The following is a 16,533-nucleotide window of genomic DNA, read 5'->3' on the forward strand; positions in this document are numbered from 1 at the left end:
ATTTTCAGCTCTCCATCATAAGGGTTGCCCCCCCAAAGTTCATATTCATTGAACAATTTATTTTTAAATAAATAATACCATGACTAACATTTTTTAACATCTTTAAGTTAGCTATCCTGTACAGGTCTAAAGCTAGTGAACTGTAAGGCTCCATTCACACCTAAGTGTACCAGAATCGCAGCAAAACATGGGACACATTTGCAATACCATTATTTCTTAATAGCGCCTCAAAGCGGTGCAATTTTGCGACAAAACGCGCTAAAATTGCAGCGATTGGCTCGCTTCTTTGGTGTCTTTCTGGAGTGGAGGGATGCCCATTCAAATAAATAGTGCCTTTTCAAAAATGCGCCACAAAAACACACGCGGTACAGCAGGTGTTGCTGCAGTGCACTTAGGTGTGAATGGAGCCTAAGGGCTCTTTCATATGGGAGGCGGGGGTGTGGAAAAACAGGCAGCGGAGTTTTACCACGTCCCTGAATGCTAACAATACAGCCAAACAAGGCTGTACACATGCCGCAACCACGATGCTTTATTTGGCGGCATTTTTAACTTGGGATGCAGCTTGACAGGTGCCAATGTCTCTCAAACTTGCCCACTGAGTTCAATGAGGTTGTCCCGCAACGGTGCGCATACACACCATTGCGGTACGGTGGGGTGGTATGGTTACAGGGTTAGATCCGGTGATAGCACACCTCCTCACCACCTGTCAAATTCCCTCTAAAAAGTTATCCAAACACTGATTGCTCTTCAGAGGGCTGTGCATTAGTAAACTGTTGGAATCAAGTGCGATTAAGACCAGCGTAGTAGGCCCAAAGCTACTATCCCTTTGGTGGGCACAAAGTTATCATTAACATGGAAAAATTGTATCAAATACCGTAATTTTCCTTTCCTTGAGTCAACATGGCAGCATACTACCCACATGTATGCTGCCATGTTGGCACCAGGAAAATTGGATCAAATACTGTAATTTTCCTATCCTGGCACCAATTTATGGCAGCATACATGTGGTAGTATGCTACCATGTTGGCATCAAGAAATCTAGTATAACATGGCAATTACCTTTGACTGTTGTGTAGCAGATTCACAGTCTCCTGCAGTTTATTGGTCTTACTCAGTTGCTGCTGTAAGGACTCCACCTGGAGGCTCAGCTGCTCGTACTTCTGCCGCAGATCATCTGAAATACAGGAAAATGGTGACCACTTACTACAACCCACCATTGTCCCTAGCTAGCTAAAGTGGTATAGCCCCCTTTAGATAAATTGCATGGGCCTTGGTCTTCTGTAAACCAGACCAAATGTATTTTAAACAGTACTTTCCGTTTGTTTGTGCTTTTCAGTCATGTCATTCTGTGCTTCAGCAGAGATGTTTCTATTGCCCTGAGAGTGTTTTTTTTTTTTTTTACAGGGCATGAGCACACAGTCTTCTAATGTGGCCTATGTAATGCCTCTGGGGCATCAGCAGACACAACTGGGCATGGCTTGTTAGGGGAGAAGCAATCAGAGATGTCGCACACTTTTAAATACACTGATAGTCTGGAACTTGATGTTTCTGCAGTGTGCCTTCCCTGGCCTGTCCTAGACAAACACAAACAGTTGCACGGTGTGGCTATTACCTTTTTGTCTGGCAACTCCTTTTTGTGTTGAAACGCAAAGTGCGTGTTCAAGCATACGGCATCGCGTGTTGACACATTGCTATCGATTTAAATTAAAAACGCACCAAGGAGGAAAAAAAAATGCACCAAATGCACATAAATATAAAAATGCACCAAAGAGAAAAAGGTTTGCGCTTCCAGCCATATGGACTTTTTAGCTAGCATTGTAGATAGCATTGATGCCTGGGAGCTTTCAGATTGTACCCTCTAATGCACATATGACAGACACAAGGCCCGCCGCCTGAATCTGGCCCTCCCGGCCTTGTCATGTGGTCCTCTCGCCCAGTTTTGCAGCCTGAACATGGCGGGACTCCATTCCCCCACCTCTGGCTCTCAAGCTTCTGCTCCCCGACGCAGAAGCTTGAAACACAGAACCCTTCTGTGTTTACAAGGGACAGCTTTGCTCTCAATGGCTCCCAGAACTAACAGATCTTTGCACGCACTCATGATGATGGGGATCTCTTGAATCGGTGAGAGAAAACAATCACCCTGCAAGGCCAGACAAAGCCACCTACATAGGGAGGTACCAATTACAAGCCTGGTAGGAGAGAGATGGGAGGAAGCTATGGGTGGGTTTGGGGTAGCACACTGTGCATAATGTATCCTTAAACCCTGCACTCTGTACACAGCACACTCCTACACTCTGCAATCTGTTTGTAGTGTAATCGTGAACTCTGTACTGAGTAGCTCACCCCATATACAACCGGCCCTTTGAAGGGCAATCATACTGCGGATGCGGCCCGCGATGAAAATGGAGTTTGACACCCCTGCTCTAACACATGGGTGCCAAACCTTTTGAACAGCGAGTGCCACTTAAGTGACTTGGTAACCGGTCGCAGGCCACAATGAGTGGAAACGGATGGATGACAAATCCATGTCCATTCTCCATATGCAGAGAGGACACAGCCCGTTCTACTCTATGGGCCCTCCGATCCGATCCACCCAGATGGAAGGGGACGGATCCCCTTCTGTTTTTTTTTTTCTTTTTAGAGGCTCATCAAAGTAGTGCAGGCATCTTTTCAAAGTCGCACTGATCTGAACGGTTAAAAACAATGGGCTGCGACTTGTCATGCAACTTTGTGGCAGAAAATGTTTTCTTTTTCATCTTTTTTTTTCTTCATTTACAATGAGCCTATAAACTTGCTAGAAAATCTGTCTACTCCAAGAGCCAATTCTTTAGTATAACGCTCTCCTCTTCTGAGGGTGCTCATTTCTGCCTGTGCTGGCCTAGCTCCCCCACCTCTCCCCTCACTTCCCTACATAGCCAAGGGAGGAGTAAAGGGGAATAAAGTGTAAATAACATCACATCCAAGATGGTGGTACTCAGCAGCAGTATCTGGGCTTCTTTATGTGTCTACAATGGAGGATTTAACAGGTAAATAACATGCATAAAATACAATAAATGCACATATCTTATGGGAAGATTTGTTGACAGTACTGGTGTGGTGTTTCTTATCTACAGCGAATATAGAAAAGAATCCCCCCCTTTAAAATAATCACATTTTTTTGCTTTGCAGCCTGAAGTGAAGACAGACAGGTTTTGTTTTATCCAGATGGGTTTACTCAGTGCAACTTATAACATCCAACTGAATGAACTAAATAATCAAAAACAGAATCACTGAGTTGGAAAAAGGATCACTCTCTTGTGTCAGTATTTTGTTGGACCCCCTTTTTACTGTAATTCCAGCCTTTAGTCTGTTGGGATAGGTCTCTGGTAACTTTGCACATCTAGACTCTGCAATATCTGCCCGATCTTCTTTGCATAAATACTCAAGTTCAGTTACATTTGATGGTGACCGTTTGTGGACTGCAGTCTTCAAGTCATTCCACAGATTTCCAATGGGGTTTAAGTCTGGGCTCTGACTAGGCCATGCAAGGACATTCCCTGCCTTCTCCTCCAACCACTGTGTGCTCATTGTTGCTGTGTGCTTTGGGTCATTGTCATGTTGGAAGGTAAATCTTCTTTCCATTGACAACTTTCTGGAAGAGGGCAGGAGATTTTCCTCAAGAATTTGATGGTATTTTGTCCCATCCATTTTGCCTTCGATCCTGACAAGTGCTCCAATCCCTGCTGCAGAGAAACATCCTCATAATAGGATATTACCACCCCCCATAACAGGATGTGACAGAACCATCCTAGCACCCGGCTAGCCGACAAATAGCTTGTATGAGATCTGGACTCCTTTATTGAACAAACTCACACATAATTTATTCACCATACAATCAAGTCAGGGGTTGATCGTATTGCAAGAACAATAAAAACTGTATACAGTAAGCTAATTAAACAACTAGCTACCCAACTGACTCACACAGACCATGGTGTGATTAATCAGACAATAGGTGACCCTATTAACAATGGGACAGACATGCTTAGGAGAAAACGCAGAAGACCTTAATACACAGACAACAGTATGAGACCACCAGCAACACACTGTCCAGCTCCTACATTGAAGAACATGGAACAATGTGATCAATGTGCCCAGCTCTTTCAATGAGCATGTATAGTTCAGAATCAAACAAACCAGGCATGGTCTTTATATATTTCTTGAAGGATATTGTTGATAAATATTACTGTCCCATTTGAAGTAATCCAAACCACATTCTCAGTGTCCATTAAGTAGTTGTCTATCATTTTCTCGGTCACCCTATGCCTCTAATAGACACAGGGTAACTTACACATAAGAGGGGCCTGTGGAGCTGAAACAGGGGTTTCCCAACCTCTCCAATGGAAGCTGGGTTCCACGGGGCCCCCATCCAAAGTGACTCCTGTCACACAGTATATTACTGCCCCCATAAAAGGATATTACCCCCTCCATGTTTTACTGTAGGAATGGTGTTATTTGGATGGTGGAAATCCAATACAGCTCACCATCCAAATAACACCATGCTGCTGACATATCATTTGTTGTTGAGGCCCAATAATCCAAATAAAACCCTTTTCCATGTGGCCTCAGAATCTTCAAGGTACGTTTTGGCAAAGCTCAGTGGTGACTGTATGTGGCCTTTCTTTAAGAGTGGCTTTTTTCTTCTAACCCTCCCATATGAGCCACAGTTGTGGAGAATTTGTAATATTGTTGTCACATGCACAAAATGACCACTCTTTGTCAGAGTTTCTGTAGGCCTCCTGGTAGCTTCTCTGACCGGTTTCCTCCTGCTGGCTCTTTCATCCAGTTTGTAGCAATGTCCTGATCGGGGGGGGGGTCTGTGTTGTACCAAATACAGTCCACTTCTTAATAATAGACTTCAATCTGCTTGCAGGCATTGATAAAGCCTTTGTATCCATCTCCTGACTTGTGCCTGTCCACAAATTTATCCCAGAGATCCTGTTGACCACGCCACCCATAGTTGACTGTTTTCTTCAGTTTTACTACCAGGGACTGAAATACTCCAGGAAAGCCCTTTTAATGCTAAGCCCATTTAAAATGACCACCAGCTGATCATAGTTAAAAGTCAAATGGCTTTGTTTGCCATTGAGAAGGTCATTTTTAGGAGGGGGTGATCCTTTTTTCAACTCTGTGAATTGGGTTTTTGATTTTTTTTTTATTGTTTTCTGACATGTTGGTGTTATATCTTTTACGTGCATGTTTTAAGTGGCACTGAGCAACTACACCTGGGTAAAACAAAACCTGTGTCTGTCCTCATTTCAGGCTGCAAAGCAACAAAATGTGATTATTTTAAAGGGGGGGGGTTTAATTGAAGGGTTATTGGAACACAGGACCATTCAGCGATTTGGACTACCTTGCATTAGTGGCAAATTCCCTCCCGTTTCCCTGCGGGCCACTTGGTTCTCTAGTTTATGGACTTTGCTTCGTAGAAAATGATTTTCCTCCATAACTTTTATCAGCCTCAGTTTTATGGATTCCTGAAAGAGTAGAAAACACAGTATACTCGCTGTTCAAACCGAACATCTGTCAAAACCCAATTAGGCATTATACACTTTCTAATGTTTTTGTTGCTTTAAACTAGGTATTAGGCTGGGTTCACACTGAAGCGATGCGGGAACGCCGTGAATCCGCGGCGGGTTTCCGCATCGCAAGCCTCCCGTCGGCAGTTCACACTGCCCTATGCGGACTGCTGGGAGTGTCAGTGAAACCTTAATGACACCCCCAGATCAGTTTGCATATCGCAGTGCGATCTGCAAACTCGGACAGGAATCGGATCGCATGGTGTGAACACCCATGCGATCTGATTCTGCTGCGGACCAAAAAAAAAGGGTCCTGCGTGAGTTTGTGGCGGGTGCGATGCGAATTCAGCCATACTATCTGTATGGCTGAACTCCCATTGCACAGAGATCTGATGTGATTTGCACTGCAGTGCGGTGCGAATCACATCCGATTCTCCTAGCCGCAGCAGTGTGAACCCAGCCTAAGTGTCATTATATTCCCTGTCATTTGTTTGCCTTACCTTGTAATGATGGGCTCACATGTGGCTGCAGTTTGTCATGGATGATCAACTCCCCTATGTCCATGTATTCATTCAAAGTGAAACTGAAAAGAACAGACAAAGAGGAAGGTGCAAGCACCTAGTGCATTACCGAAAATGTATTGAGGTGAATAGAAGCTGCTAAAAATAAATACTCACAAAAAGGGGCAACTTGTAAAAGCCAATAAACCAAAAGACGCCATACAGTGCAGGATACACGTACTCCAAAGACACTCTTCTGTGGTGTCAAGCCGATGCGTTTTTGGGGGCACACCCTATTCCTCAGATCTAATAACTTATTAGTTCTGAGGAAGGTGGTGCGCCTCCGAAACGCATTTGTTTGACACCACAGCGGGGTGTCTTTAGAGTACGTGTATCCTGCACTGTATGGCGTCTTGTGGTTTATTGGCTTTTACAAGTTGCCTCTTTGTGAGTATTTATTTTTAGCAGTTCCTATTCACCTCAATGAATTTTTGGAAAGGCACTAGGTGCTTGCGCCTCATATTTTTCTGTTTTTCCAGTTTCACTTTGGATTCCCCTGTCCGAGGAGGGCTGCATCTGCCAAGCATTTGGATTTGTGGTCCTGTAGTCCTATTAAACCGTGGAGGACCCCTTAGGGCTGGAAGGGACTACTCTTCCATGTATATATTTACCCAACTTGTCACTATTCGCTAAAGGGGCAGGCAATGTCTTGTTCGAGGTCACACAGCTTTCAATTCATGCCTTGCCATTTTCTCTGTGTTGCATCAGAAATGTGGCAGAGCTAATGTGTTGAAAACACATCTCCTCCAGCATGGTGACCTCCCTGGTAATGTCAGATCTAATTACAGCACCTGTACCAGTGCTAGACTAAGAAACCCAGGGATTTTGGGATATGTAGTTTCTTCACAGGAAGTGTCAGTTCTTAGACTACAGACAGGGGTGCGGTGCCATGCCAAAAAATAAATAAAAAAATTCACCAGAAGTTGAACATTGACTCTACTATAGGCTGTGTGTACAAGACAAAAAAATACACCATTAAATTACATGATCAACACTCATCTTATGCAGGTGAAAAAAACATAAGGTACAGGTATGAAAGTTTATAATTGCCTTTAAAACTTCAAAAAGTTAAAGCCCTGTCTAAAAGCAGATAGTTGTCTACTATTTTGTTTATCGGCTATAAAACACTCCTCTCCTGTGTGCCTCTCTGAAACTGGCTGTACCCTATCACTAGGGCCCTTACTTCAAGGCTAAGCCATGCCAGCTGACATTTCTTTAGTAAATACCAGTGCCATTATTAGCCCTTTAAGTACTGTTGTTGGACAGGGGGATTAGATGGGGCAGGACTTACGTCCTGAAGTAAGGCCTGTAGTTACAAAGTTAAACCTGAAGTTTAACCAGTTTGTATTTTGTCTTCCCTGGAGTTGACTTTTTCATGAACATTGGGGCCTTGCAAACACTGTTATCATTACAGATGGCATACCATACTGTCACCATCCTCCAGCGCTCCATGGCTGTTTCTGGAACCTCGCAGCTGATCGCCCATAGGGAACATCTGTTTGGCCGAGTCTGAGGTCATCTGCTTGGTAAGCAGCTCTCGAGCAGGAACTAGCATACAAAAAAAAACACCATGTTAGCTTACAGCAAAAGGAAATTATTGTTTTTTTAAAGCCCTTCTCGTGTTCAAATGCCTAAAATATGAGAGCCATCACTGCATGTTTGACTAAAGATTACCAGTATTTTAGAATTACAAGTGCTTGTTTACACTTGCTTCAAAATGTGGCATTGGAAACGCTTTTTTTAAGCAGTTCAGGGTTAGCTTGGCTTTATTTTGGAGGCATTGGAGATATGAGATATCCCAGGATGCACTGGGAAAGCAACAAGTGAACTAAAAAGACATCATCACCAGTCACTTCTGGTTCATGTGTATATATTCTGGAAGTGTCTGGTGCGGATGTCACATCTGGTGTGCAGTGTGGAGAAGCAGAAAGGAATGTTGAAACGCTACAGTGGAAAATAAGCAGGGACCGGAGAGAGAGGACTAAGCGGTGGAGGATCAGCAGAGCTGGGGGACCAGAGCAGGAGAAACTAGCAGATGTCACATGTGGTGAACAGCCTGGGAGCAATATAGCAGGAGAGAGAGAGAAGGAGCAGAGCTTGGAGGTACTATTGAGCGGGAGATCAGCAGAGTCAGGGGGTTACTAATGAGCAGGGGATCAGAAGAGCTATGGGTTACTAAGCAGCGAGGGATCAGCAGAGCTATGGGTTACTAATGAGTGAGGGATCAGCAGAGCTGGGGCTATTACAGAGCCAGGCATCTGCTGAACAAGAGTATGAATGTGCTGGAGATCTGCTGAGCAAGGGTACAAATAATCCTGGAGATCTGCTGAATGGGAACGCTCATGAGCTGGAGGTACTACTGAGCCAGGGTTCTACTAAGCTCTTTTAAAGCAAATAAAAAACCAATACACACAGGACATTTGCTAAGCTTCATTAGAGCATTACCAAAGCATCAAAAACACATACAAAAAAAGCATTTTGAAGCAGTGGGTGCTTTATTGTTTCTTACAAGAGAAGTAAAGGTTTCTTTTTTTCCTCCATCCCCTATTTTCCCCTATTAATACTTACCTAGGTGGATGCAGCATTGGTCTGAAAACTGTCAATCACAGCTTTCTGCTCTTCTCCTTCCGAGCTCATTGTGACCAATAACAGCGGTAACCAGGAAGTGACGGTAATTGGCTTGCCTCAGTATGCGCTGACAAGGCTCAGCGGCCTCAGCGATTCTCCTGACAGGGGGGTCTGTGCTGATAATCAGCGCATTAATTATCAGTGCAGACCGCATCAGAGGTGCCCACAGCAGATGCCAATCAGTGTCCATCAGTAATGCCCATTAGTGCCCACCATTGTCAGTGCCACCTATCAGTGCTGCATATTAGTGCCGCCTATCAGTGCTGCATATTAGGGCCTCCTCACCCGTGCCCATCAGTGCTGTATATCAGTGCCGCCTCGTCAGTGAAGAAGAAAACATACTTTATTTACAAAATTTTAGAGCATAAATGAAAAACTTTTTTTTTTTTTTCAAAAATGTAGATCTTTTTTAATTTGTTTAGCAAAAAAAAATAAAACGTGATCAAAATACCAACAAAAGAAAGCACTATTTGCGGGGTGAAAAAAATGATACAAAAATTCATATGGGAACAGTGTAGCATGACCGTGCAATTGTCATTCATAGTGTAACAGTGTTAAAAGCTGGAAATTGGCCTGGGCAGAAAGGGAGTAAAAGTGCCTGGCATTGAGGTGCTTAAAAAAAATTCAGGGTGAGGAGCTCATAATTTGCATACTTGCTTGAGGTTGGTGCTTCTGAAGGTATTTAATCAGCATGATAGCCAGACAACAAATATTTTCAAAAGAAGATGCATCAGCGTGACAGCCAGGCAACTACCATTTATATAAGGAGAGGTCATCAATGGCATCCTGTGTACTCTTTCAGTAGAGGTTTCCTTAGGCTCGGTTCACACAGGGGGCGATGCGAGGCGACACGACTTGCCTCGCCGCGACCTGCCGCGACCTCAGCGGCGACTTGCAAATGACTTCTGTATAGAAGTCAATGCAAGTCGCCCGAGGTCGCCCAAAAGTAGTACAGGAACCTTTTTTCTAAGTCGGAGCGACTCGAGTCGCTCCTCTTAGAAGGTTCCGTAGTACAGAACGGGGGCGACTTGTCAGGTCGCGGCACGGCAAGTCGTGTCACCTCGCGTCGCCCCCCTGTGTGAACCGAGCCAAAAGTGCTACATTGTGAATAGTGATTGTATTTGTCCTTGGTGATTGAGCAGTCATATATATTTTGGTACATATGGACGCTGCAGTGTGTCTAGGGAAAGGAGTTCTCTTGCTTGTTCTGGAACCTTTCCTGTCTATCCCATAAATGCTTGTTAATATTTATAGATACTCACCCAGAAATCTCTGATTGTGAAGGAGAGACCCTGAGCCATTCCAGTACCGATCCACTAAGTCCATAAGTTGCTGGAGAACATCTGAGATGGAAGAAGTCTCACTTCTACTGGGCGAGCGCTCCCTTTTCTTCAGCTCATTTTCACTCCGCAAATCCTCTCTCTGAAAACAACAAACGTTGTATTGTCTATGACAATGCTATTGTGTTGGATATTGCTGCCAACCAATATTAAGCTTTAAAGTGATTTTAAAAAGGAAAAAATATATATTTTTTCAAAATAACAAACATGGTAAACTCACCTGCTCTGTTTAATGGTTTTGCACAGAGCAACTCTGATCCTCCTCTTTTCAGGTCCCCCACCGGCGCTCCTGGCCCCTCCTTCTTGCCAAGTGCCCCCATAGCAAGCCGCTTGCCATAGGGTACTCGTGCATGCTCACTCCCGAACTGGCTCTGTGTGTCCATTCACACACAGGTATTACTCCATATTCCCATCACACACGTTCCTGGATACACTCTCAAAGATTTGGGTGCTGCAGCAACAGCCAGCTGGAAACTGGTTTGGAAAGTCACAAGGGAGATTTTTGCCAGCACACCATAGATCGACAAGGTAGCATCCAAAACGGGTTTTTATTGTATGATCACATCACAGAGAAGTGCAACGTAGGACCCCTTCGCCAGGCACACAGAGCACGGTTCGGCCCGCCCCCCGCTCTCTCCTTAATGGCTATAATTAACAGCAACGGCTCCTGCCTAAGCCAATAAGAAGGGAGAGAGTCATTGCTCTCGTGCTCATCGCTGGATTGAGATCGGGCTCAGGTAAGTACAAGGGGGGAGTGGGGGGGGGGCTGCATGCAGAAGGATTTTTACCCTCATGCATAGAATGCATTAAAGTGGTTTGCATGAAGATAAAAAACCTTCTGTGTGCAGAATCCCCCCCAACACCTGAGCCCACTCTTGATCCAGCAATGTCCTCAAGAGCCTTGCCTTTGCCAGCCATTGGCTCCCGCTGCTGTCAATCACAGCCAGTGAGCCAATCAGCAGATGGAGGGGGCGGGCTGAGTATGTTGACAGCTTTTTTTTATGTGAGAATTGTTATTTAGATTGTATTTTATTATTACATTTTAAGGCTCCATGTCTGAATGGACACAAAGAGCTGCCGGTCAAGAGCACTCCTGCTTGAGTGCCCCCAAGCTGCTTCCTGTGGGGGCACTTGGCAGGAGAGAGGGGCCAGGAGTGCCAGTAAGGGACCTGAGAACAGGAGGATCGGGGCTGCTCTGTGCAAAACCATTACGCAGAGCCGGTAAGTATGACATAATTGTTATTTTGTAAAAAAAAAACAAAAAAAAAAAAACGAGGGATTAGTACAGTTGTGGCGAACCTTGGCACCCCAGATGTTTTGGAACTACATTTCTCATGATGCCCAACTACACTGCAGAGTGCATGAGCCTCATGGGAATTGTAGTTCCAAAGCATCTAGGGTGCCAAGGTTCACCATCACTGGTTTAGCAACACTTTAAAAAGGTAATAAAACCTTCTGTCTTTAGAACCACTTTGGGAATTCTCCCATGTTAAAAAGATCATACAGTGTGGTTATGGACTTACATGCAGGTCTGAATAGAGATCGGAGGGTTTCGGCGATATCAGGGAGTTCAGGCTGCTGGATCTTTTCAGTCCCATTTGAGCCAAGTTTGAAGTGGACGATTTCTCTGGATTCCAGGCGCTCTTGTAATCTCTACACAATTCGGCAGTTTTTGCAGTAAAGTGAGCGTTTGATAGCGTGGGTTTAGAAGGCAGCGTGTAGGTCTTGGAGATGTCGCTGAAGCCTTTTCGAAGAGCAGAGAGAGAACTGGAAGACGTGGGTGGGTCAGCCATATGTGTTGTGATATAAAGATCTAGAAAAATACAACAAATGTACAATTATCAACTGTACCTGAAACACTGTCTAAGGGCCGGTTCACACTGCAGGCGCGGCGAGGCGTCTCCGACTTGCCTCGCCGCGACCTGCGGCGACCTCAGCGGCGACTTGCAGAGGACTTCTGTATAGAAGTCAATGCAAGTCGCCCCCGAAGTCGCCCAGAAGTAGTACAGGAACCTTTTTTCGGAGTCGGAGCGACTCGAGTCGCTCCTCTCAGAACGGTTCCATTGTACAGAACGGGGGCGACTTGCGGGAGCGAGGCGAGGCGAGTCGTGTCGCCTCGCATCGCCCGCTGTGTGAACCGGCCCTAAAGCTACAGCTTTTATTTATTTTTTTAAAGTATAACTAACTAAAACGTTCAAATGGAAGAGCTGCTGAGCCTACGCAAACGCAGTCCTGGGGAAACCACAATAGTGTGACCCTAGCCTTAGGAAGATTCACTTTCTCTATTTTTCCTATTTACTTTTATCATAGAAAATAAAATAAAAAATTCCAAATTTTGGGTTGACAGCAAAACAATAATAGAGGGGGAATTCCAATGGGGACACTAGTTCTGGTGAACCTAGTGACAACCAGTGGTTAACTCCCTTTGGAGGGATTTCCTCTCACTTCCTGTTTTGCCTATAGGACAGGAAGTGAAGGCAAATCCCCCCAATGCGACACAGATGGCAAAAAAAAAAATGACAGGGGTTATAACCTTCCCTTACTTTATCCAAAATGAAAAAAATAAAATAAATAGAGAATATATATATATATATATATGGGCATTTTGGGTAGAAGCAAGGTAAATACATTTTTGAGTATGGAGAGAAAAAGACGAAATATAAATGATAGACTGATACCGGAACTCAGCCTCAGTAGCCTCTCTCTGCTGGACTCCTCGCCATTATGTGAGGGTTTGAGACGGTCCCTCGTCTCTGAGCTTTGGCCAATGTCATCGATGTCACCAGACCTAATCCTTTCCTTCCCATCTAGGGTGCTTGCCCTCATCCTCTCGCTGCCCGCAGTGTCTTTCCTTACTGGTGTAGATGTTAGGTAGGTATTCTTGAAGTTAAATGCCGTCCCCAATTTGTCCGGGTAGCTAAAACCCAAATGTTTTGTGGAGCTGATATCGTCTTCGTTTTTCATAGGCGTAGAAATATCCTCTTGCTTTGGAAAAAACTCAGACATTGTGGAGTCGGCGAAGGTGACGCGGTGCCCTTCTTTAGCACGAGAAGACGGGCCTGGAGAACGGAGAGAAGATCGTGTTGGGGATGGCAATGGCCTGTACTCTAAACAGGAAAACAAAGCAAAGGGGAAATATAAAAAGTCTGAGCTCAGTGGGGTTCTCTCACAAAACAGCCCTGACCATTCTGTCCTGCTAAATGAGGTCAACTGTTATGACCAGCCTTTCAATCCTCATTAGCATTTGTTATTACTCCGTTGTCCCCAACGCATTTTGGTCATCACAAGCTATTACAAATGGCAGAGTAAATATAGAAATAACAACTTTTCAAACTAAACTTTGTTTTTTCTATACCTTTAAATAAAACAAGTGTGATGAAATAAATACAATTTTCAAATAAATAATACCTGAAACAAATCAATATATAATGTGTCAATACCGCCAGTGAGATATACCGTATACTCTGCGTTATATCATATAGTCCAAAACAAAAGAAATGTCCATCCAAATACCTTAACAATTAAAAAAATCTCCCAATGCATTCCACCACACACAGCCTCTTACCAGTCAGAAAGTCCCCAAATTATAGGTGGTCTTAATACGCTCACAAATACATGGGATCTGCTGCAGCAAGATGTATCCTAGGACATGGGAACCACAGGGCACGCCAACAGGGATTCGCCTAAATCACCTCTCACTCCGCATACATTATTCCAGCAAGAGAAACCAATAACATCCCATCTTCAGCTGACCCCTTGAGAACGTCTAATGGGACAAAACATGTTGGGGGAGGCCTGTGCTGATGTCATCATGCACGTCAGATCTAGGTTTCTGCAATGCTCTCTACACACATCAGATTGTGAGTAGATTTTACAGTTTATAGACCATGACTGGTGGTTTTACACTATGGGAGATTATTTGTTTCTCTTGCCAGATTGATGTATGTGGAGCGAAAGAGGTGATTTAGTAGAATCCCTGTTGGTGTGCCCTGTGGTTCCCATGTCCTAGGATACATCTTACTGCATCAGATCCTACGTATTTGTGAGCGTATTAAGACCGCCTATAATTTGGGGTATTTCCAACTGGTAAAAGGCTGTGTGTGGCAATAACGGTGGAACTCACCAGGAGATTTTTGAGTTGTTAAGTCGCTTGGATGGACATTTCTTTTGGACTATATAACACAGAGTATATATCTCACTGGAGGGGTTAAGACACTATATATAGATTTGTTTCACATATTATTTATTTGAAATTTTTATTTATTTCATCACACTTGATTTAATTAAAAGGTACAGCACAACAATATTTCAAAGCTGATCTTTGCACTTGTAATTTGTGCTGCTGTACATATAAAGCCTTGCAAAAGTATTCATACCCCTTGAAATTTTCCGTATTTTGTCATGTTACAGCCAAAATTGTAAATGTACTTTATTGGGATTTTATGTGATAGACCAACACAAAGTGGCACATAATTGTGAAGTGGAAGGAAAATGGTGAATGGGTTCCAATTTTTTTTACAAATAAATATCTGTGGTGTGCATTTGTATTCAGCCCTCCTTATGCTGATACCAGACAGGTCAGGGATAAAGTTGTGGTGAAGTATAAAGCAGGGTTAGGTAATAACAAAAATATCCCAAACTTTGAACATCTCACGGAGCTCTGTTCAATCCATCATCCGAAAATGGAAAGAGTATGGCACAAGTACCAACCTACCAAGACATGGCCGTCCACCTAAACTGACAGACTGGGCAAGAAGAGCATTCATCAGAGAAGCAGCAAAGAGGCTCACGGTAACTCTGCAGAGATCCACAGCTCAGAAGGGAGAATCTATCCACAGGACAACTATTAGTCGTGTACTCCACAAATCTGGAATTGTGGCAAGAAGAAAGCCATAAGAAGTCCCGTTTGTGAGAAGCCATGTGGAGGACACAGCAAACATGTGGAAGAAGGTGCTCTGGTCAGATGAGACCAAAATTCAACTTTTTGGCCTAAAAGCAAAATGTTAAGTGTGGCAAAAAATTAACACTGCACATCACCCTGAACACCCCATCCCCACTGTGAAACATGGTGGTGGCAACATCATGTTGTGGTGATGCTTTTCTTCAGCAGGGACAGGGAAGCTGGTCAGAGTTGAAGGGAAGATGGATGGAGCCAAATACAGGACAATCTTAAAAGAAAACCTGAGACTGGGGTGGAGGGTCACCTTCCAGCAGGACAACGACCCTAAACATACAGTCAGAGCTACAATGGAATGGTTTAGATCAAAACATATTCATGTGTTAGAATGGCCCAGTCTAAGTGCAGACCTAAATCCATTTGAGAATCTGTGGCAAGACTGAAAATTGTTGTTCACAGATGCTCTCCATCCAATCTGACCGAGCTTGAGCCATTTTTCAAAGAAGAATGGGCAAAAATGTCCCTCTCTAGATGTGCAAAGCTGGTAGAGACATACCCAAAAGACTTGTATCTGTAATTGCAGAGAAAGGGGGTTCTACAAAGTATTGCCTCAGAGGGGCGCCATACAAATGCCCCCAACACTTTTCACATATTTATTTGTAAAAAAGTTTGGAAACCATTTATCGTTTTCCTTCCACTTCTCAATTATGTGCCACTTTGTGTTGGTCTATCACATAAAATCCCAATAAAATACATTTAGGTTTTTGGTTGTAACATGACAACATGTGGAAAATTTCAAGGGATATGAATACTTTTTCAAGGCACTGTATATAACACTTATAAATTAATTGCTGCACTAAGCACAGTTTTCTTTAGTTTAATTGTTTTGAAATATAGAAATATAATTTAGTATGAATAAGATAAATATCAAAATAATATACCAATACCATCTTCAAAGTCGGTTTGTGGCTGCTGTAGATAGGACTGGTGCTCTTCAGACTGTAAATGGAAACAACATTTCATGTAAATGGAGATCCAATAAATATAATGTTATCATAATTACAATTTGAGCGAATGTGAAAACAGATTCAGATTCCATCTCAATTCTAATGCTGTTGGTAATACTCTAATTCATATGCCCAGAACAAAGCCCCCCATCTCCCCCCCCCCCATCTTGGATAGAGTAAAGGAGGGTAATAATGTTTGTCAGGCGACCAGTGTCCCATTGAGAAGGTTTCCCTTCACTTCCTGTCCCATAGCCACAACAGGAAGTATTAGGAAATCCTTCCAAAGCGAGAGAATCCTTGGTCGTCACCAAACATGTTTCCCCATTGGAAGATTTCCCCTTTATTACGGTTTTAAGGACAACCCTAAACTTGTTTACAATCAGTAACTGGTCAGTGGAATAACAGAGAGCCCACAGGAAGTATTCACATATCACATTCACATTCGCTTGGTGCAGCTGAGAGTTTTCATTTCATGGGAACTCTTAGTGGTAGGGGTGCAACAGATCGTAACCGATCCATGATCCGAACGGGTCAACCTGTTCGGAT

General features: G+C 43.7%; 1 protein-coding gene across 3 annotated transcripts in view; it reads right to left on the reverse strand.

Moving 5' to 3' along the window:
* The window catches only part of LRRC36 (leucine rich repeat containing 36), a 40,107-nt gene that overhangs the window by 2,719 nt on the left and 20,855 nt on the right, over positions 1 to 16,533 (reverse strand). Inside the window, exons 7-13 of one of the 3 annotated variants that reach the window (XM_077451793.1) lie at positions 15,928 to 15,979; positions 12,762 to 13,142; positions 11,607 to 11,896; positions 10,006 to 10,165; positions 7,539 to 7,663; positions 5,390 to 5,513; positions 1,060 to 1,174 (exon numbers count right to left, since the gene is read on the reverse strand). In XM_077451793.1, coding sequence (XP_077307919.1) covers positions 1,060 to 1,174; positions 5,390 to 5,513; positions 7,539 to 7,663; positions 10,006 to 10,165; positions 11,607 to 11,896; positions 12,762 to 13,142; positions 15,928 to 15,979 — 1,247 coding nt within the window. Of the gene's footprint in view, positions 1 to 1,059; positions 1,175 to 5,389; positions 5,514 to 7,538; positions 7,664 to 10,005; positions 10,166 to 11,606; positions 11,897 to 12,761; positions 13,191 to 15,921; positions 15,980 to 16,533 lie in introns of all 3 variants that reach the window. The other 2 variants (XM_077451784.1, XM_077451776.1) reach the window with 2 other exon arrangements.

The sequence above is a fragment of the Lithobates pipiens genome, unplaced genomic scaffold (assembly GCF_037356315.1).
Source record: "Lithobates pipiens isolate NorthernLeopardFrog02 unplaced genomic scaffold, aLitPip1_a1.2 Scaffold_10, whole genome shotgun sequence".
Taxonomy (NCBI): domain Eukaryota; kingdom Metazoa; phylum Chordata; class Amphibia; order Anura; family Ranidae; genus Lithobates; species Lithobates pipiens.